The sequence below is a fragment of the Loxodonta africana genome, chromosome X (genome assembly GCF_030014295.1).
Source record: "Loxodonta africana isolate mLoxAfr1 chromosome X, mLoxAfr1.hap2, whole genome shotgun sequence".
Classification (NCBI taxonomy): domain Eukaryota; kingdom Metazoa; phylum Chordata; class Mammalia; order Proboscidea; family Elephantidae; genus Loxodonta; species Loxodonta africana.
The window spans coordinates 177,463,215-177,485,368 of NC_087369.1; the positions used below are offsets into that span (position 1 = coordinate 177,463,215).

Sequence of the window (22,154 nt, forward strand, 5' to 3'; positions counted from 1 at the left end):
CACCAATGCCTTCAGAGCAGCTTGGACTTCTTCCTTCAGTACCATCGGTTCCTGATCATATGCCACCTCTTGAAATGGGTGAACATCCACTAATTCTTTTTGGTATAATGACTCTGGGTATTCCTTCCATCCTCTTTTGGTGCTTAGCGCATCGTTTAATATTTTTCTCTTCAATATTACAACTCAAGGCTTGAATTATTTCTTATTTCAGCTTGAAAAATGCCAAGCATGTGCTTCCTTTTTGGTTTTCTATCTCCCAAGTGTTTGTACATGTCATTATAATAGTTTGTCTTGCTGAAAAGCCCTCTGAAATCTTCTGTTCGGCTCTTTTACTTCATCATTTCTTCCTTTTGCTTTAGCTACTTGACGTTCAAAAGCAAGTTTCAGAGTCTCCTCTGACTCCATTTTGGTCTTTCTTTCTTTCCTGTCTTTCTAATGACCTGTTGCTCGCTTCATGTGTGATGTCCTTGATGTCATTCCACAACTCCCCATGAGTGACCCACCATGGGTGACCCTGCAGGTATTTGAATACCGGTGGCATGGCTTCCAGCATCAGAGTAACACGCAAGCCCCCACAGTACGAGAAACTGACAAACACGTTTCAACACTTTAAAGGAGTCTTTTGCAGCAAATTTGCCCGACGCAGCACTTTGTTTGATTTTTTGACTGCTGTGTCCGTGGGCTTTGATTGTGGATCCAAGTAAAATGAAATCCTTGACAACTTCAATCTTTTTTCCATTTATCATGACGTCCCTTAATGGTCTATTGGTGAGGATTCTTGTTTTCTTTATGTGCAGGTATAATTCGTACAGAAGGCTGTGGTCTTTGATCTTCATCAGTAAGTGCTTCAAGTCCTCTTCACTTTCAGCAAGCAAGGTTGTGTCATCTGCATAACGCAGGTTGTTAATGGGTCTTCCTCCAATCCTGACACACTTTATTCTAGCTCTGTGATTTTAGGCAAGTGATTTAACACCTCTAAGTCCTTGTTTTCTCATCTATAACATCACAATAGTATTCCTTATTCTTACCTCATAGACTTGTTACGAAGATCGAATGGGATATTATAAATGAAAAGTTAAGTATGCTCTTTAGATTCAATTGATATTTGTCCAGTATTTACTATGTGCCTGGCATTGTGTTTGGTGCTTGTTCAAGATATTTTCTATTTTCTCATGTGGTTTCTTCTGTCACCTATGGGTTACTTGGAACTGTGTAGTTTAACTCCAAATATTTTGGGATTTCCCAGATATCTTTCTGGTTTTGAATTCTAGTTTAATTTCATTGTGGTCAAATGACAAAACTTGTATGATTTGAATCCTTTTAAATATGTTGAGACTTTTTCAATGGCCTAGCATACAGTCTACCTTGGTAAATACTCTACGTGCACTTGAAAAGAATGTGTATTTTGCTGTTGTTGGGTGGAGTGTTCTACAAATACCTATTAGGTCTACTCGGCTAATAGTGTTCACAGAAGAAATAAGAAAATATCTTGAACTGAATAAAACTAGAAACACAGTATAACAATTTGTAGGATGCCACTAAAGCAGTGCTGAGGGGGAAATTTATAGCACTAAATGCCTCTGTTAGAAAAGAAGAAAGATTTCCAATGAATGGCCTCAGCTTCTACCTTAAGAAAGTAGAAGAAGAACCAACTAAACTCAGAGAAGCAGAAAGAAGGAAATGGACAATCAGAAACAGACTGGATGAGACCTTGGCAAGTGAACACGGGAGGACTTTTAAAAGATAACTCTAAAGTGGATTACCTGTAGTATGATGGTGGAATTATACATATATATTTATATATGTATTTGCATATTTACATATAAACTATTTGAAGGATGTGAGGGAACCAATTCATTATTTTGGAACTGGTAAATAAAGAGAAAGAATGAAGCACTTATCCTGCATTTCCTATATGAATGATACCACTGGGTAACCAGACAGTAAATTAGGGGAAAGTTTCTTCGTAGAAGTATTCTAACTAAAAAATGAAGAAGAGATGATAGAATTAGAATATTGCTTTTTTACAATTCCTAATTCCGCAGGAAGCATCAAAAGAAGATGAAAGGAATACAGAGTCACTATACCAAAAAGAATCGACTGACATTCAGTCATTTCAGGAGGTAGCATATGATCAGGAACCGATGGTACTGAAGGAAGAAGTCCAAGCTGCATTGAAGGCATTGGTGAAAAACAAGGCTGCAGGAATTGATGGAATACCAATTGAAATGTTTCAACAAACGGATGCAGCAGTGGAGGTGCTCGCTCGTCTATGCCAAGAAATTTAGAGGACAGCTACCTGGGCAACCAACTGCAAGACGTGCATATTTATGTCTACTCCCAGAAAAGGTGATCCAGCAGAATGCAGAAATTATCAATGTCATTAATAGTACATGCAAGTAAAATTTTGCTGAAGATCTTTCAAAAGTGGTTGCAGCAGTACATGAACAGGGAACTTCCAGAAATTCAAGCTGGATTCAAAAGAGGACGTGGAATCAAGGATATCATTGCTGATGTCAGATGGATCCTGGCTGAAAGCAGAGAATACCAGAAGGATGTTTACCTGTGTTTTATTGACTATGCGAAGGCATGTGACTGTGTGAATCATAACAAATTATGGATAACATTGCGAAGAATGGGAATTCCAGAACACTTAATTGTGCTCATGAGGAAGCTGTACATAGATCAAGAGGCAGTTGTTCGTATAGAACAAGGGGATACAGCATGGTTTAAAGTCAAGAAAGGTGTGTGTCAAGGTTGTATCCTTTCGCCATACCTATTCAATCCATATGCCGAACAAATAATACGAGAAGCTAGACTATATGAAGAAGAGCGGGGCTTCAGGATTGGAGGAAGACTCATTAACAACCTGCGTAATGCAGATGACACAACCTTGCTTACCGAAAGTGAAGAGGACTTGAAGCACTTACTGATGAAGATCGAAGACCACACCCTTCAGTATGGATCGCACCTCAACATAAAGAAAACAAAAATCTTCACAACTGGACCGATAAGCAACATCATGATAAATGGACAAAAGACTGAAGTTGTCAGGGATTTCATTTTACTTGGATCCACAATCAATACCCACGGAAGCAGCAGTCAAGAAATCAAAAGATGCACTGCATCGGGCAAATCTGCTACAAAGGACCTCTTCAAAGTGTTCAAAAGCAAAGATGTCACCTTGAGGACTAAGGTATGCCTGACCCAAGCCATTGTGTTTTCAGTTGTCTCATATGCATGCAAAAGTGAAACAATACATAAGGAAGACCGAAGAACTGATGCCTTAGAATTGTGGTGTTGGTAATGAATATTGAATTTACCATAGACTGCCAGAAGAACGATCAAATCTGTCTTGGAAGAAGTATAGCCAGAGTGCTCCTTAGAAGTAAGGATGGCGAGACTGCATCTTACATACTTCGGACGTGTTATCAGGAGGGATCAGTCCTTGGAGAAGGACATCATGCTCAGTAGAGGGTCAGGGAAAAACAGGAAGACCCTCATGGAGATGGACTGACACAGTGGCTGCAGCCATGGGCTCAAGCATAACAACAATTGTAAGGATAGCACAGGACTGGGTAGTATTTTGTTCTATTGTACGTAGGGTTGCTGTGAGTCAGAACCTACTAGAGGGCACCTAACAACAACAGAATAAAGTGGAGCTGGGATTCAGAGCTGTTATGGAAGACTGGGGTCTTCTAGACCCCCCCGCCATCCAATGTTCTTTTCATTACACCAGATTGATGCTCAGTTATTTCCCCTGTTTTAGAAGAGAATTGTCATTTCTATCACAAAAAAAGATTGTTGTTGTTGTTGTTAGCTGCCGTCGAGTCGGTTCCGACTCATAGCAACCCTATGCGCAACAGAACGTAACACTGCCTAGTCCTGTGCCATCCTTACAATCGTTGTTATGCTTGAGCTCATTGTTGCAGCCACTCAACAACGAGGTGCAATCCACCTCGTTGAGGGTCTCCCTCTTTTCCGATGACCCTGTACTCTGCCAAGCATGACGTCCTTCTCCAGGGACTGATCCCTCCTGACAACATGTCCAAAGTATGTAAGACTTACTCTCGCCATCCTTGCCTCTAAGGAGCATTCTGGCTCTACATCTTCTAAGACAGAATGCCTGCTGCCTGACACACCGTGTTGTTGTTGTTGTTGTTGTTAGGTGCCGTCGAGTCAGTTCCGACTCATAGTGACTCTATGCACAACAGAATGAAACACTGACCGGTCCTGCGCCATTCTCACAATTGTTGTTATGCTTGAGCTCACTGTTGCAGCCACTGTGTCAATCCACCTTGTTGAGGGTCTTTCTCTTTTCTGCTGACCCTGTACTCTGCCAAGCATGATGTCATTCTCTAGGGACTGGAGATTAGCAGTGATAAAAGTGCCCTAAATAAGGTATAGATACTTTAACAAAAAAAAAATGAGGTACAATGACACCAACATGGACCTACACTTCATGAAGAGAACAGATCGTAACCCAACACAGAAAATACGTACCATTGCCTTCTGTAGCTGATCAACAGAGTGATTAGTCACATTTGTACCATTGATTTCTAGGATCTCATCCCCCACGTGAAGTGAGCCTGTCACGAAATGAAAAATCAATCCACAAAAGAATAAAAGTTCAAACGAGAACTGTCAATATAACTTGAGATACCATAGGAAAGAAACCATAATCTAGAGCACTGTATTAAGAGGGCTGTTTGAAATACTCTGGATTGAGAACATTCATCCATGAGAGATGGGAATATCCTTTGGATTCCCTCAAGTAATGTACTAGGGCAAGCACCTGGCAGTTGAAGACTATCTCATTCTCCTTGACCTCAGTACTCCAACAACAGACTACAAACACCTTATCCTCAAAGTCTCCTGAAACTAAAGTGACTGCAGATTCTAGGACACACCTGCACATACTAAAAAGAATAACAAAGCAAGGTAAAGAACTCAGTATTCATCACTCATCAGCAAGTTCAATTTTTCTTTGTCATTTAGGTAACACACAAAAATTGTATCAAATGGTAAAGTCAATCAAATGTTTAGATTCTGTGTGAAGAGTGGTTAGCAATATTTGTGCTACCCTGGATACAAAAAAAATGTCATAACTAAACATAAAGGGGCAGGAGCTAGTGGGGTAGGAAAACTACTTCTTTTTGAGTCGCCATGACTACAACACTAGGAAAAGTCCCAGGCAGGGCTCCGAGCAAGGTATAAATCAGGAAGGCAAATATAGGCTACTGTCAACTCCTAAAAACATGCTGTATTTTAATTTATTACTTTGCTCTCTCGCTACCCCCCCCCCAAAAAAAAATAAAAATAGGTTTTACTAAATGGTGCAATTGAAAATTGATGGCAGCGTAACATTAAGGAAATACAATTATATGTGATTATTTGTTTAATGGCTATTTTCTGTTAAACTGTTAGCTTAAGGAAGGCAGAGATGGTCTCTTTTCTTGACTGCTATATATTCAAAGCCTAATGTGATTTTTTTTTAATGTTATGGGTGGCATGTAGTTATGGCCCAAATGTTAACTAACTGGAAAACTATCAGTAATAAGTAGGTGTGTGAGAATGCTCAGAGGGAAAGGGAGTAGCACTGAGCCATTCATACTAAGATCTTATCACACAATTATTCCAGGGAGCTAGCTGTTAAAATCCCTTGGCACAGTCACAAAAATGCTACCAGTTTTGAAGAATATAAGCTTCATATCCCACACCACTGAACAGGGTGTAAATGACTAATCTCTGAATACAGCATGACCTAGGACCCCCTGCAGAGTACCTTGTCTATGAATCATGCCTCCATGAAGAATTCTGGCCACCGTACAGCACTGCTTTTCATTCAGCTTCAGAGTGATTCCCTGAAATAAAGACAATGGTACAGCAAGCTTATTATCTTTCAAACAACTTAAAGTGATTTCTCAGAAAAAATATTTTCCATCTATACCCAGGACAGTCCTCAACTAGGACAGGCATGAGTCCTGGTTTAAAAAGAAGAGGCTTGACATAGGGATGAAGAGACACAAACAGTTGATTGCTTCCATAGCTCCATAAGTAGCCTTCTTTGTTTCCTCTTGTGGCCCGTGACTCACGGGGTCAGGAGGAAGTGGTAGGTAACAATATGACAACAGATTTACCATGGGCTCCTCTGTGATCTTCTCAAACTGTATGAGTCGCACTTTTCGCACCTCCTGCCCTTTGGCAGGGCTACCTGTGGCAGCAGACCCGTTGGTGTACATGTCCTCAGTCACAGCATTCAAGTGCTGTGACACAGCCTGCCAAGTCAAAACAACAGAGCAATGTATGAAATACAAAGGAAAGGCTCCCAGTTGGTCCCTCATCTCCAATGCTAAAACCTACAAAGCTCTGTAAACTAACAGGTATTTCGTAAGTTTGGCATCCAATGGTCTTTTCTTTTTTAACTATTTTTTGAAATTTTATTTATTTTGTTGTTCTTGAGAATATACACAGCAAAACATACACCAGTTCAACAGTTTCTACATACCATTTAATGATATTGATTACATTCTTGGAGTTGTGCAACCATCCACACCCGCCTTTTCTGAGTTGTTCCTCCCCCATTAACATAAATTCACTGCCCCCTGAGGTTCCTATCTAATCTTGCCAGTTGCTGTTGTCACTTTGATCCTGTATACATACTTCTTAAAAAAGCATAATACTAAAGGCATACTTTTTTTTACTAGTTAAGCTAAGCTATTATTTGGTTTAAGAAGACTTCAGGGGATATTTTTGGTTCAAGGTTTAAAGACTATCACAGGGCAATAGTTTCAGGAGTTCATCCAAACTTCATGGTTCCAAGAAGTCTAGTGTCCATGAAAATTTGAAATTCTGTTCTGTATTTTCCCCCTTTTGGTCAGGACTCTTCTATATAAACTTTGATCAAAATGTTCAGTAATGGTAGCTGGGCACCATCTAGTTCTTCTGGTCTCATGACAAAGAATGCTGTTGTTCATGGAAACAGCTAGCCACACATTCCATATCCTCCTTTATTCCTGATGCTTCTTCTTCCTCCATTGCTCCAGGCAAATACAGATCAATTGTCGTGCCTTGGATGTCCACTAGCAAGCTTTTGAGACCCCAGGCACTACACAATAAACTAGGAGGTAGAACAGAAGCACTAAACATGTGATTAGGCCAATTAACTGGGATGTTCCATGAAACCATGACCCTAAACCTACAAACCAAGAAACCAAATCCCATGAGGTTTCTGGCTGTACATAGGCAGCCTCAGCAGCTACTCTTTTTGTTTGTTTTTTGTCATAAATACATCTATCACACAAATTTTGCCATTTCAACTTTTTATGGGTGTACAGCTTATACATAGCAATTACAATAATGAACTGTGCAACCCTACCCTTAATCAATGCAACATTTCCATCACCGTTAACCCCCCCACCCGCCATTTCTGCCTACCTTCTGCCCCTGGTAACCACTAATAAACATTGTTCTCTACACATTTGCCTTCTCTTGTCTTGTTATATAAGTGAGGCCACACGCTATTTGTCCTTTTGTGGTTGACTTATTTCACTCAGTATAATGTTTTCGAGGTCCATGCATGTTGTGGCATATATCAGGACTTCGTTTCTCTTCATAGCTGAGCAGTATTTCATTGTATGTATGTATCACATTTTGTTTATCCATTCACCTGTCGATAGGCATTTAGGTTGTTCCCAACTTCTGGCTACTGTGAATAGTGCTCCAATGAACACTGGTGTACACGTCTCTTTCTTAATCTCTGCTTTCAAGTCTTTTCGGTATATGATATACTAGGAGTGGAATTGCTGGGTCACATGGTAGTCCTATTTTCAGTTTTTTGAGGAACTGCCACATAGTTTTCCATAATGGCTGCATCATTTTGCATTCCCACCAGCAATGGGTAAGGGTTCCAATTTCCCCATATCTTTGCAAACATTTCTTATTTTCTGGGTTTCTTTTTTCTTTTTTTAAATATCTTAGCCATCTTAACTAAAAAAAACCTGTTGCCAAAGAGTCGATTCCAACTCATAGCGTCCATCCTAAGTAGGAGTGACATGGTATCTCTCTGTGGTTTTGATTTACATCTCTCTGATGGCTAATGACATTTGTCATCTTTTCATGTGTTTGGTGGCTGTTTGAATGTCTATTCAAGTCCTTTGCCCCCAATGATCTTTTTAATAAACTGTGCTGAATTGATTAGATAAGTATATGGAAAAAAACTAATCTTGACCCCTACCTCATTTTATATACAAATTCAATTCCAGAAAAATTGTAGATCCAAATGGGAAAGGTAAAACAACCAAGCTTTGACAAGAAAACACAGGAGAATATCTTCACGACCTTCAAATAGGCAAAATGTCATGTATACGACATAAAAGATACTAACTATAAGGAGCCCTGATAGCGCAACGATTAAGTGCTCAGCTGCTAATCAAAAGGTCAGTGGTTCAAACCAAACCCAAAGGTGGCTCCACAGGGGAAAAGATCTGGTGAACTGCTTCTGTAAAGATTATAGCCTTGGAAACCCTATGGGGGCATTTCTACTCTGTCATATGGGGTCACTATGAGTCGGAATTGGCTCGATGGCACACGATAACAACAACTAACTATAAAATGAAAAGTCAAAGGATAAACTGGGTTACTTTGAATTAAGAATACCTGTTCGTTAAAAACCTCCATTAAGGTAGGTAAAGAGTTCTTAGACAAGACACAAGAAACATAAAATAAAACAACTGACTTAATCACAACTAAAAACTTCTGTTCATCATTAGATACTTTTAAGAAAACTAAAAGGCCTGGCATAGCCCAAGAGTAAACATTTTAATGCATCTGACAAAGAAACTATTCAGAATATATAAATAACTCTTACGACTCAATAGCAAGATAACATACAACTCAATGAAAAGATGGGTGAAAGACCTGGACACTTCCCAAAGGAAGATATATGAATGCCAATAAGCACAAGAAAAGATACTCAACATCATTAATCATTAAGCCCATTGCCATCGAGTTGATTCCAACTCATTAATCATTGGGGAAATATAAATTAAAATCACAAGAAGAGACCACTTCACACTCATTAGAATGGCTAAAGTAAAAAAGAAAGAAAATAACAAGTGCTGGGGCTCTCATACATTGCTGGCGGGAACATTAAATGTTGCAGCCACTTTGGAAAACAGTTTGGTAATTTCATAAATACATACATATATATATATACACGCATACATATGTGTATATATATATCTTTTTGTGGTAAATATATAACAAAACATTTGCCACTCCAACATTCTTCACATGTACAATTCCATTAAATTATGTTTATCATATTGTTCGACCATGACTGTCAGCTCTCTGTGTGTATACATAACCAAAAAAACCAAACCAAAACCCAGTGCCGTCGAGTCGATTCCGACTTATAGCGACCCTATACGACCGAGTAGAACTGCCCTATAGAGTTTCCAAGGAGCGCCTGGAGGATTTGAACAGCCGACCTGTTGGTTAGCAGCTACAGCACTTAACCACTATGCCACCGGGGTTTCCCGTGTGTGTACGTATGCAGCAGTATATCGACAGGGAACTGCCAGAAATTCAAGTCAGATTCAGAAGAGGATGTGGAACTGGGAATATCATTGTTGATGTCAGATATATCTTGGCTGAGTGCAGAAAATATCGGAACGGTGTTTACCTGTATTTTATCGACTATGCAAGTGCATTTAACTGTGTGAATCACAACGACTTATGCATAACGTTGCGAAGAATGGGAATACCAGAACACTTGATTGTGCTCGTGAGGAACCTGTACATAGATCAAGAGGTGGTTGTTCAGACAGAACAAGGGGATACTACGTGGTTTAAAGTCAGGAAAGGTGTGTGTCAGGGTTGTATTCTTTCACCGTACCTATTCAATCTGTATGTTGAGCAAATAATACGAGAAGCTGGACTATAGGAAGAAGAACGGGGCATCAGGATTAGAGGAAGAGTCCTTAACAACCTGCGACATGCAGATGACACAACCTTGCTTGCTGAAAGTGAAGAGGACTTGAAGCGCTTACTGATGAAGATTAAAGACCACTGCCTTCAATATGGATTACACCTCAACATAAAGAAAACAAAAATCCTCACAACTGGACCAATGAGCAACATCATAGCAAACGGAGAAAAGATTGAAGTTGTCAAGGATTTCATTCTATTTGGCTCCACAATCAACAGCCATGGAGGCAGCAGTCAAGAAATCAAGAGATGCACTGCATTGGGAAAACCTGCTGCAGAGGACCTCTTCAAAGTCTTGAAAAGCAAAGACGTCACCTTGAAGACTAAGGTGCGCCTGACCCAAGCCATGGTATTTTCAATCGCATCATATGCGTGTGAAAGCTGGACAATGAATGAAGGAAGACCGAAGAAGAACTGATGCCTTTGAGTTGTGGTGTTGGCGAAGAATATAGAATATACCATGGACTGCCAGAAGAACAAATAAATCTGTCTTGGAAGAAGTACAACCAGAATGCTCTTTAGGAAGCAAGGATGGTGAGATTGTGTCTTACATACTTTGGACATGTTGTCAGAAGGGATCACTCTCTGGAGAATGACATCATGCTTGCCAAAGTACAGAGCCAGCGGAAAAGAGGAAGACCCTCAACGAGGTGGACTGACACAGTGGCTGCAACCATGGGCTCAAGCATAACAATGATTGTGAGGATGGTACAACAAGATCGAGCAGTGTTTCATTCTTCGTGCATGGGGTCACTATGGTCAGAACTGACTCAATGGCACCTAACAACAACAACAACACACACATACATGTATGTATAGACACACACACTCCTGTTGTTGTTGTTACGTGCCGTCGAGTCGGTTCCGACTCATAGTGACCCTATGCACAACAGAACGAAACGCTGCCCGGTCCTGCGCCATCCTCACAACTGTTGTTATACTTGAGCTCATTGTTGCACCCACTGTGTCAACCCATCCTGTTGAAGGTCTTCCTCTTTTCCGCTGACCCTGTACTCTGCCAAGCATGATGTCCTTCTCCATGGACTGATCCCTCCTGACAACATGTCCGAAGTATGTAAGACACAGTCTCGCCATCCTTGCTTCTAAAGAGCATTCTGGCCGTACTTCTTCCAAGACAGATTTGTTCATTCTTTTGGCAGTCCATGGCATATTCAATATTCTTCGCCAACACCACAATTCAAAGGCGTCAACTCTTCTTCAGTCTTCCTTATTCATTGTCCAGCTTTCACACGCATATGATGTGCTTGAAAATACCATGGATGGGTCAGGCGCACCTTAGTCTTCAGGGTGACATCTTTGCTCTTCAACACTTTGAAGAGGTCCTTTGCAGCAGATTTGCCCAATGCAATGCGTCTTTTGATTTCTTGACTGCTGCTTCCATGGCTGTTGATTGTGGATCCAAGTAAAATGAAATGCTTGACAACCTCAATCTTTTCTCCCTTTATCATGACATGGCTTATTGGTCCAGTTGTGAGGATTTCTGTTTCCTTTATGTTGAGGTGTAATCCATACTGAAGGCTGTGGTCTTTGATCTTCATTAGTAAGTGCTTCAAGTCCTCTTCACTTTCAGCAAGCAAGGTTGTGTCATCTGCATAACGCAGGTTGTTAATGAGTCTTCGTCCAATCCTGATGCCCTGCTCTTCTTCATATAGTCCAGCTTCTCGGATTATTTGCTCAGCATATGGTTTGAATAGATATGGTGAAAGGATACAACCCTGATGCACAGCTTTCCTGACCTTAAACAAATTAGTATCCCCTTGTTCTGTCTGAACAACTGCCTCTTAATATATGTAAAGGTTCCTCATGAGCACAATTAATTGTTCTGTCAGTTTGTCGTACTGTGGGGGCTTGCATGTTGCTGTGATGCTGGAAGCTCTGCCACCGGTATTCAGATACCAGCAGGGTCACCCATGGAGGACAGGTTTCAACTGAGCTTCCAGACTAAGACAGACTAGGAAGAAGGACCCAGCAGTCTACTGCTGGAAAGCATTAGTCAATGAAAACCTTATGAATAGCGGCAGAACACATTCCTGAGAAGTGCCCAGTAGCCTATTCAGGGGCCTGAAGGAAAAGGACTGGAAGATCAGAGACAAGGAGGTCTGGGGTTGAGGCTTTAACTCAATAAAATTTTCATTTTAACTTACTGTATGCTTTCTAAGAGGTCAGTCAAAACTCTGATAAGATGGTGAGTTTTGAAGTATTGTTAGTTACTGGATGGCCTCAAATGAGGGAAGTACTGAGAAATAGAAACTGCCTTACAGTGCAACTAGATCAACAAAAAGCTCACATGACTCCGAGTAACATGGCAGTGCTGTTAGAACCAAACTGTATTAACACAGGGCTGTGTTTATAAAAGTGACTTCTGATACCTGGGAGCACGGGAAGTCCACGTAAGTGCAAGATATTCCACAGTACATAATGCAATAATACAGTTAATACCACATCAGCATGAGCTCATTCTGGGCATACAGACATCTCACAGTCTGAAAATCAATGGGGAAGCTCTTTATGTTCTGATGTTAAATAATCTTTAAGGTATATTGTTCAGCAAAAAAAGGAAACAAAGTGAGGAAGAATATTCTATCATTAGCATAAATAGTAAAAAATGAATACAAGCATATTTGTTTGTAAATGCTTAAACTAGCTCTGGAAGGAGACATAAGAAACAGTGGTTGCTTTTAAAACAAAAAAACCAAACCCGATGTCATCGAGTCGATTCTGACTCAGAGCAACCCTAAAGGACAGAGTAGAACTGCCCCATAGGGTTTCCAAGGAGTGCCTGGCGGATTCGAACTGCCGACCTTTTCGTTAGCAGCCATAGCTCTTAACCACTACACCACCAGGGTTTCCAGTTGCTTTTAGGGAGGGGAATTAAGTGGCTATTGCATGGGGTGAGAAGAAATTTTTCTATGTATACGCACTTATACCTTTGAAATTCTGTACTATGTGCCTGTGTTACTTTAATAAAAAGGAATTCGTAAAAGAAAAAAGCCAGCAGTGGTTATAAATCTGAGGCATACCTTTTAACGGCAATATATACAACTGTATGGGTTTGAGTTCTGGGTAACTCTGGGCATGTTTCTTGACCCCTCTTGTGCTTTAGTCTCCTCAGCTCTAAAATGGGGATAATAAAAGAATGTACTTGATAGGGTTGTGAAGAGGCCAGTGTTTAATAAAACACCTAGAAGCACTCGGCAAATGTTGGCTGTTGTTAAGATATGCACAACATCTGTAGGGAATACTGAGATACGTCAAAATTCTGACCTACCACCCAGTGCCGTCGAGTTGATTCCAGATGCTAAAGAAGCTGCCTGTGACTCATAAAAGCTCTACAAAGTCCAATGCTTTCTATACTGGCAAGATGGAATTTTCCTAAGTGATTGTGATTCTCGTTCAAGTTGGCAGACTAAGTACCTCTGTGTATCTCCTCTCCCTCCTGGAACCGTGTTTAAATGAGAGTAAAGGAGCAGGGAGACATAAATGCACAAAAAAGATGAGATTTCTATAACTTTCTAGAAGACAGAAAGCAAATGCGGGAATAATCATTGATAAGGCAGAGTTGAGAAAGCTCAATCTTAGAATGTACACAGAAGAAGAATTTGCCAAGGAGAGAACTGCACAGAAAAGCTACAGGTCTAGCCACTGGGCCCACTTTCAAGGCAGGAAGAAGGAAGAAGGGCCAGGCCAGTGGCATCTGTCCCAGGACTTCCCCAGCAGACATCTGTTTATGTCTCGCTGGCCAGAACTGTGGCACATGGCCATGCCAAGCTGCAAAAGGGGAATCTTGCCATCCCAACCAAAATGAGGGATCTTTGAGTAAGTGAGAAGTAGGAGGAGGCTGTTGGGAAGGCAACCAACAGTGTCTGCCATTTCTAACAATATAAAAACCATTTACTGATTTTCACTTTTTTAGAACCTACCTATAGACAAATTGTAAAACAAGTATAGTTAAAGAACAGATTATAAATGTCAGCACCAAGACAATACCACAGTACATATCTAGAAGAGGGGAGGAGAAACGAAGAAAAGGGGATACTAATCTCACCACTTTATGAACTGGAGAGTCAAGAGATAGTATCTATACTGGATGGAACAATAAATGAAAGAATAAATATAGTATTTAAAGTTTCAAGGGTAACAACAAAGCAGAAGGTACAAACTGATAGCCCATGAATCTGCTTCATTTGCACCATGTGTTTTTTGTTTTGTAAAATCAGGAGATTCCAACTTGTCTTTAAAACCACAGAAGATCTGGCACAACTGAGCCTGTATCTTAACATGGCTATAGGAGGCCAGGACTGAGGAATGGAGGTCTCCTCGCAGATGGGCACATGCTCTCCAGATCGCCCCAAGTTTCACTGGTATGGAGGCTGAGTGTCAGCTGCCAAATGGACATCCATAGGCAAAAATATGAACCTCGACCTAAGTCTCACACCTTATATAAAAATTAACTGAGTGGATCATGGTCTTAAATGTAAGATGTAAAACTATAAAAGTTTTAGGAAAAAAATAGAAATTCTTCAGGATCTAGGGCCTGACACCAAAAGAATGATCCATAAAACAAAAAGAAGAAAAAAAAGAAATTAGACTTCAGAAAAATTAAAAACTTTTGCTCTATGAAAGCCCATTTAAGAGGACAAAAAGACAAGCTACACACTGGGAAAAATATTTGCAAACCACATATCCAACAAAGGACTAGTACCTAAAATATATAAAGAATTCTCAAAACCGAGCATTGAAAAAAAAATCCAATTAGAAAATGGGCAAAAGATATGGACACACATTTCACCAAAGAAGATATACGGAAGGCAAATAAGCACATTAAAAGATGTTCAACATCATTAAACATCAGGGAAATGCAAGTTAAAAATCACAATGAGGTTATCACTACACACCTATTAGAACTGCAAAAATAAAAAATAGTGACAATACTAAATGTTGGCAAGTATGCATACATCACTGGTGAGACGGTAAAGTGGTACAGCCACTCTGGAAAACCATCTGACGGTTTCTTAAAAAACTAGACAAGCAACCACCGTACAACCAGCAACTGGGCATTTACCTAGAGAAATGGAAACTTATGTTCATTCAAAAACCTATACATGAATGTTCATGAAACTTTATTCATAATCGCCCCAAACTGGAAACAGCCCAGATGCCCTTCAACAGATAAACGGTTGAACAAACTGTGGTACCGTGAACTCCTTTCAGCAATAAAAAGGAAAAAAATTATCGATATATACAACAACCTGAATCAAGCTCCTGAGAATTGTGCTGAGTAAAAAAAGCCAATCCCAAGAGATTATATGCTACGATTCTTTTATATAGCATTCTTAAAATGACAAAATTATAGAGATGGAAAACAGATTCACAGTTGCCTGGGGTGAGGGACGGTCAGGCGAGGGGGCAGCACCAGGGAAGTCTTCTGTGGTGATGGAACAGCTCTGTACCTTGACTGCGGTGGTGATTCTGTGAATGTATGCGTGGGATAAAATTGCATAGAACTCATCTACTTTTGATATTATACTATTACTGCCCACCTAGTATATGGAGTTGAGCTTATTATATACAATAACTAATAAAATGGCTGGCATGTACTGTTTGCTTGCAACCAAAGAACTAAAACTAAGAGACAGCTTGGTACCAGAGAATGGGTACAGACAACCTGCGCTAGACAGGACTGGTTTTAAAGCAATGAGATTCCCAATCATATTCTGGGATGGGGCAGTAAGAGTGACCGAACAGTTCTTTAAATCACTGCCCTTGGTGACCTAGGACTATGTGGCTGAAGCTCTGAGAGACAATCTGAAGTGCTCTATGTTTTTACCACGTGCGTGTCTTAGCGATTGAATATATAAAACGAGGAATGTATAGGATAAGTAGCACTGATTGAATGACTGCTGTAAAAGAACGATGAGCTGAAATAAATTTCTGGTCTCAAGCATGAAATAAAAAATAAAATAAAATTCAGGAGTTTCCTTGATCCTGCCTTAAGAAATCTCTTAGTATTAGTAATTACGTTGCTGAAAAATTTGGAATGCAAACTCAGAAATTCTATGGGTTTATCAGCAACTGTATTTACCAAGACACATAAATAGTAGTTGCATTGATTCACCTGTATTTCCAGATTTGTTGGCCTCCCTATATAATGCTCTAAGGAATGAAAGATTAGAAAATCTTTGTCCACAGAATACAAAATGACCTTTGAAAGCAGGGAGAAATCTACAAGTAATATTATCATCTGTTCATAGTGTACCTAGAACAGGAAGATAAAGTAGCACTCTTACCTCATATTCTTATTCAGCTTTATTACCAAGATTGCTTTTAACATGTCAGCCTTTAAATTAAGGACTCAGCAAAGCTAACCAGAGGCAGAACAAATTCCAGTCAGAAAAGTTCAAGAGTTGCTATCCCAAAGGTTGGTCTTTTAAATGTGCTTATCCATCAAGACATTACCCTTCATGATGACTAAGAGTCACTATTATACTCACCCAGAAGTTGCAAATGATGACTAAGAAAAACTGAAACTCCCAACGTGGCAACTGAAGAACCAATTCACAACAGGAAGGTTTCCAAAAGCAAAGTGCAACTTCTCCACCACAAGCTTGTCCCCAAGCACCCTGTCTTCCTGAAACACATTCCACCCTGACTACTAAGCCCTTCCTGGTGTCTGCCTTCAGTGAAATTTCCCTGGACTACTCAGAGAGGGAGGGACAGCTTCTCCTGCTACCTCCCCTTACAGCAAACTCTTTCAACTAGCCCCCATCTCCCCTCACTACAGATATATCATAGAAGCAAGGATACGCAAGCATACACTTACATGTGATATCTGTGTGTGTGTGTACACACACACACACATTTATTAACTCAATTGCACCTCTGGAGTCCCACCTAGCCGTCATGGCCTCTGCCTCACAGCAGCTCAGTAATATGAGGAGAGACCCACTCATTCATCCATTCATTTATTGTGGTCAATACTGCAAGGGATGCAGAGATGAGATGCTGTGGGGTCCAGAGGGTAGGAAAAACACAGTCTAAAAGAACTCTGTCCCCAGTCAAGTTGAAGATCGTCACAGACTGTAAGCACCCAGAGGACACAGACCATGGTTGTCTGCTTTCTTCAAAACTAGCAAAGTATTTCTCCAAATTTGGGGAAATACTTTGCTAGTTTTGAAGAAAGCAGACAACAATGAGGTTCTCTAAATGGTGAGGGGGATGGCATCTGCAAAAAGAGGGGGGGCACATGGCAGACTGAAGGCAGCAGACCCAGGAGAAGTTGGCTCTTGAGTGGGGGATGGGCGACGGAAGAATCATGATTCATACGTAAGTTTTTTCTGATGAAGTTGCACAAAGTCTTCACTTCACATAACTAGCCGAAACTGAACTTAGAAAAAGGGGAAAGTATCTGCCTTTGACTCAGGATAACTAACTTGCCCGGGCTGACTACTTAGACTGCACTCTGTCCTACCTGTCCATCTACTTACAGCATCTGTCACACACCTGCCCTGGCCCTCCTGATTCCCTCTAACTGTGCTCTAACTCTGCTTGTCTCCACAGCCCTCAGAATGTTCTAACACACTGGAATGCAAGTTCCACATGGGCAGAGAGCTTTGTCGATTTCATTCTCTCACGAACTCAAGCACCAAGAGCAGTGCCTGGCTGCAACAGGGGCTTGTTCAAGATTTCCTGACTACTTGAAGCTCAAGGCATGCTCCCGTATTTTCTGAGTCATCATCACCACCACCGCCACCACCACCGCCACCACCACCGCCACCTCCACCACCACCACCACCACGACCACCACCACCTCCACCTCCACCACCACCACCAGCACCACCACCAGCACCAATATGTGAATGGTAAATGAAAACAGCAATGCTGAACAAGTAATAAAGGTCAAAGGTACTAGATATCATTTCTCAGAGCTCACTTCACAATCTCCATGCTGTCCCCTCAAACCATCACCCTCTTCTCCAAGGAACATGAGGGGCCCCAAGGCTATGATGGGGCTGTCCCCCACCACCAACAGAGGCAGGATGGAAGGGACTCTGGTTAAAGATCCCTGCTCAAATTCAGGAGAAATTGAAGCATGAACCTCCAACCATGACTTCGTGTCTGGTCTTTGCTCTGCAGCCTTTTGGCCTTTTAATTTTAACAAATTACTGGAGCGGCAACACCCACCCACCTGCCAGGCAGCCTGCTGCTCTGAAACCCCCTTCAGAGGAAACATCTGCAGCAGGGTTCAAAGGGCAGAGGCAGTTGCTCAAAGGAAGTTGGAATTGAAAAGGAGATGAAAAACAAACTTTGAGGGGGAAGGCTGAGGGAGGTGAAAAGAGCTCGGGCAGCTAAAATTGGCTTTTCCATCCAAACAATTGGATTAAGAGCTGATGACAGTGAAGGTAGGAAAGAACAAACATTTGTGTAGCATACTGTTAGGCTCTTTGTCAACTGTTTCCACATGGAGACTTAGGAGAAGGTGAGGGACCGCAACATCTGTGGTCCCTCATAGTCCCAAGCCCAGCTGCATACAAACCCCCACTCTCTGCATGTGCAAGATCCAATTCCATTTGGGGAAAAAAGGAGAGAAACTGAGAAAAACAAGAGTGCTCCAAGGTATTACAAAGAGATTAGCACTGGCCAGTCAACACTATTTAACCACAAACAAGAGTTGGGAAACAGAGTTGGGGAGAATGGAAGGCCTAAGAGCCAGGATGTTTTGGCAAAAGTATCTTAAAATCATACATTAACTAGGCACTTTGTTTCTAAGGCACTAAATCTCTTTAAGAAGACATACATCAATACAAAGTCCAAGTCTCTAAAGAGCCTTTGCCAGTGCCCTTTATGTATTCTATGTACTATGTATACGTATACACAAAGGATTCTCCCTCCACTGAAGAAAAACAGGAAACCCAAGTAGCACTGCTTCTCACAGAAAGAAACACAGAACTCTAAGTCCAAATATCTGGCTCGGAGTCTGGCACTGTCATTAAGCCAGCGCTGGACTATGTGTAAGTAACTTCATTCATTACATTCTCATCCCTATTTTGTGATAAACATGTGGAGGCTTGAAACAGTTTAGAAACTTATCCAAGGTTAAAAGACAAGTAAGTCTCCAACTCCCGGAGTTAAATTAAGAGTATGATTCAGGGTTGTGAAGGTTCAAGAAAATAATGCAGGGACAGTACAGAGGTGGTGCAAACAGGTATCTGGGACTGAAGAGACATTAATCTAAATTCATTCTATCAACACAATATAGTCAAAGTGAGGCTATTTCCGGCAGGCAGGCGGGCCTATCGTAACCACAGGACAGCTCTCTGCTCCCAAGTTCCAGGAAAGAACCCCTCAAGTACTCTTGTTCTCCACTCAAGCACTTATTACTCCAACAAATCATGACTCATTTATTCTCTGTCTTTCTAGCAGAAGTGTAAGCATCAGGAAGGCTTTGCCTTTGTGTTTGCAAAGGTGAGAGCTCACTGATACTACAACCTGGGCAATGCGAGCTGAGTGGGTAAAAGATAATAGCCCTGTACTCGAGAACCTGACATTCTAGTGGGCAGATACAGATAATAAACATTACCCATTGGTTATACAGAATACTCAAAAGATGATGATAAATCCTACAGAGAAAAATGAAGCAGAAATAGGGTAAAGGGATTTGTCATTCTAAATAGGGTATCCAGAAAAGGCTACACAGGAAAGGTGACTTTGGATCAAAAGCCTATATATGTGTTTTGCTCTTGTACATTTCTTTACACATGGGAAAAAAAGAAAAAGTAAAAAACAGAAAGGTTCCTGTGTGGCACAAATGGTCAAATGCTAGCCCCATGGTGGGCAGGTCAAACCTGCCCAGAAGGGCCCAGGAAGACAGGCCTGGTGATCTGCTTCCAAAAGGTCACAGACTTGAAAACCCTCTGAGCAGTTCTACTCTGCACACGTGGGGTCATCATGAGTTGGAATCCACTCAGTAGCAACTAACGACAACAAAGAACAGAAAAGAAAACTCGATGTTAAGAAAATTGTATTCTGGCTCCCTAACTCAGAGTCTTTTCTTCCTCTTCCCTACCCCTGGCCTTACTTCCCCTCCCCCAGCCAATTTACTCTTCCCTTTGTACACTCCACACCCACCCATCCACCCACTCAGACTTCTTTTTAGCAACACCAAAAGGTCAGAGCAATTCATTGCTCAGGATAAAAATCTCCACATCAATGAAATGTCAACTCTTCCCAGGTCCTAGATTTACGGAATGGTTCTCAATGCAGGCTGGGAACTTTGGCATCTAGGGGATATTTGACAATGTTTGAAGTCATTTTTGATTGTCACAACTGGGGGGGGGCTGTCACTTTTCGCAACAAAGATTTATCCAGACCAAAATGTCAATTGATAAACTAGGATATAAGGGAATTGATCTTGACCTGAAATATCTATTCTCGATATTCTGGTTCGGCATCTTGTCTAGGGAGAACAAGTGTGTTAAAAAAGGTTATCTTCTTTAACTTAAAATACTGAACAGAACTTACTTGATTAAATTCTAATCTACGTAGCCTTAAGTAGCCACAATAAAATCTGATTCTTATCTGCAAGGTACATAAGTCCTCCTTCTAATTTTGAAATAAAGTCATAGAGTTCCTGGAAGTGAAGGGCAGGAAAGATAGACTGGCTGAGATCACATCACGTATTGAAAAAAAAAATGCGCAAAGACTGTCATTTGAAAATTATATTTACTTTTCTATTATCATTTTCTGAGAAATGAAAAACCTTGAACCAATAATTTCCCTTCTCAAATGAAGCAACTAGATGCAAGTCTGAAACAGGCTCTCTGTGCCTTAGGTTTCTCTTCTCATCTGAATTCCAACAACCTTCTTTACAGAAACAGAAACACCAATCCTCAATCCTTACACGGAAGGGCAAGGGACCTCAAATAGCTAAAAGCAATCTTGAAGAAGAATAACATCGGAGGGCTCACACTTCCTGATTTCAAAACATACTATAAAGCTACAACAATTAAAACAGCCTGGTACTGGTATGGAAACCCTGGTGGCGTAGTAGTTAAGAGCTACAGCTACTAATCAAAAGGTCTGCCAGTTCAAATCTACCAGGGGTTCCTTGGAAACTCTATGGGGGCAGTTCTACTCTGTCCTATAGGGTCGCTATCAGTTGGAATCAACTGGACGGCAGTGGGTTTGGGTGGTACTGGTATAACAACAGACATATAAACCAATGGAATAAAGAATCCAGAAATAAACCGATACATCTATGGCAAACTGATTTTTGGCAAGGGTCCTAAGTCCATTCAATGGGGAAGGAAGAGTCTTTTCAATAAGTGGTGCTGGGAAAATTGGATTTCCACATGCAGAAGAATGAATCAGGATCTGTGCCTCACACCATACACAAAAACCAGTTCAAAATGGATCAAGGATCTAAATGTGAAAACTAAAACCATAAAATTCTTAGAAGAAAATGTAGAGCAAGGTTGTGAGACCTAGTGTTCAATGATAGATTTTCAGATATGACAACAAAAGCTCTAGTAGCAAAACACAAATTAGATAAATGGGACCTCATAAAAATACTTTTGTTCATCAAAAGACTTTACCGACAAAGTGAAAGGACAACCAACAGATTGGAAGAAAAATTTGGGGAACCAGATACCTAATTAGGTCTAATATCCATAGGGTCGCTATGAGTCAGAATCGAATTGAAGGCAATGGCCTCTTTTTTTTAATCCAAAATACATAAAATGCTTCTACAGCTTAATAACAAAAAGATAAACGACCCAATCGAAAAATGGGCAAAGGATTGGAACACACCATCCAAATGGCCAACACGCACATGAAAAGATGCTCACTGTGATTAGTTGTTGTTGCTGTTGTTAGGTGCCATTGAGTCAATTTTGACTCATAGAGACCCTATCTGACACAGGAGAGCTGCCCCACAGAGTTTTCTAGGCTGTAATCTTTATTGGAGCAGAACTCCAGGTCTTTCTCCCAGTGGAGCTGATAGGTGGGTTAGAACTACCAACCTTTTGGTTAGCAGCCAACTGCTTAACCACTGTGCCACCAAGTTTCCTTTCATTAGCCATTAAATCAAACATGTTGCCATTCAGTCGATTCCGACTCATAGCGACCGTACAGGATGGGGCAGAACT

General features: G+C 40.9%; 1 protein-coding gene across 1 annotated transcript in view; it reads right to left on the reverse strand.

Annotated features, from left to right (window-relative positions):
- MPP1 (MAGUK p55 scaffold protein 1) overlaps positions 1-22,154 on the reverse strand; it is a 49,929-nt gene that overhangs the window by 25,403 nt on the left and 2,372 nt on the right. Inside the window, exons 2-4 of the mRNA XM_064277821.1 lie at positions 6,141-6,278; positions 5,786-5,864; positions 4,504-4,589 (exon numbers count right to left, since the gene is read on the reverse strand). Of these exons, the coding sequence (XP_064133891.1) occupies positions 4,504-4,589; positions 5,786-5,864; positions 6,141-6,278 (303 nt within the window). The remainder of the gene's footprint in view (positions 1-4,503; positions 4,590-5,785; positions 5,865-6,140; positions 6,279-22,154) is intronic.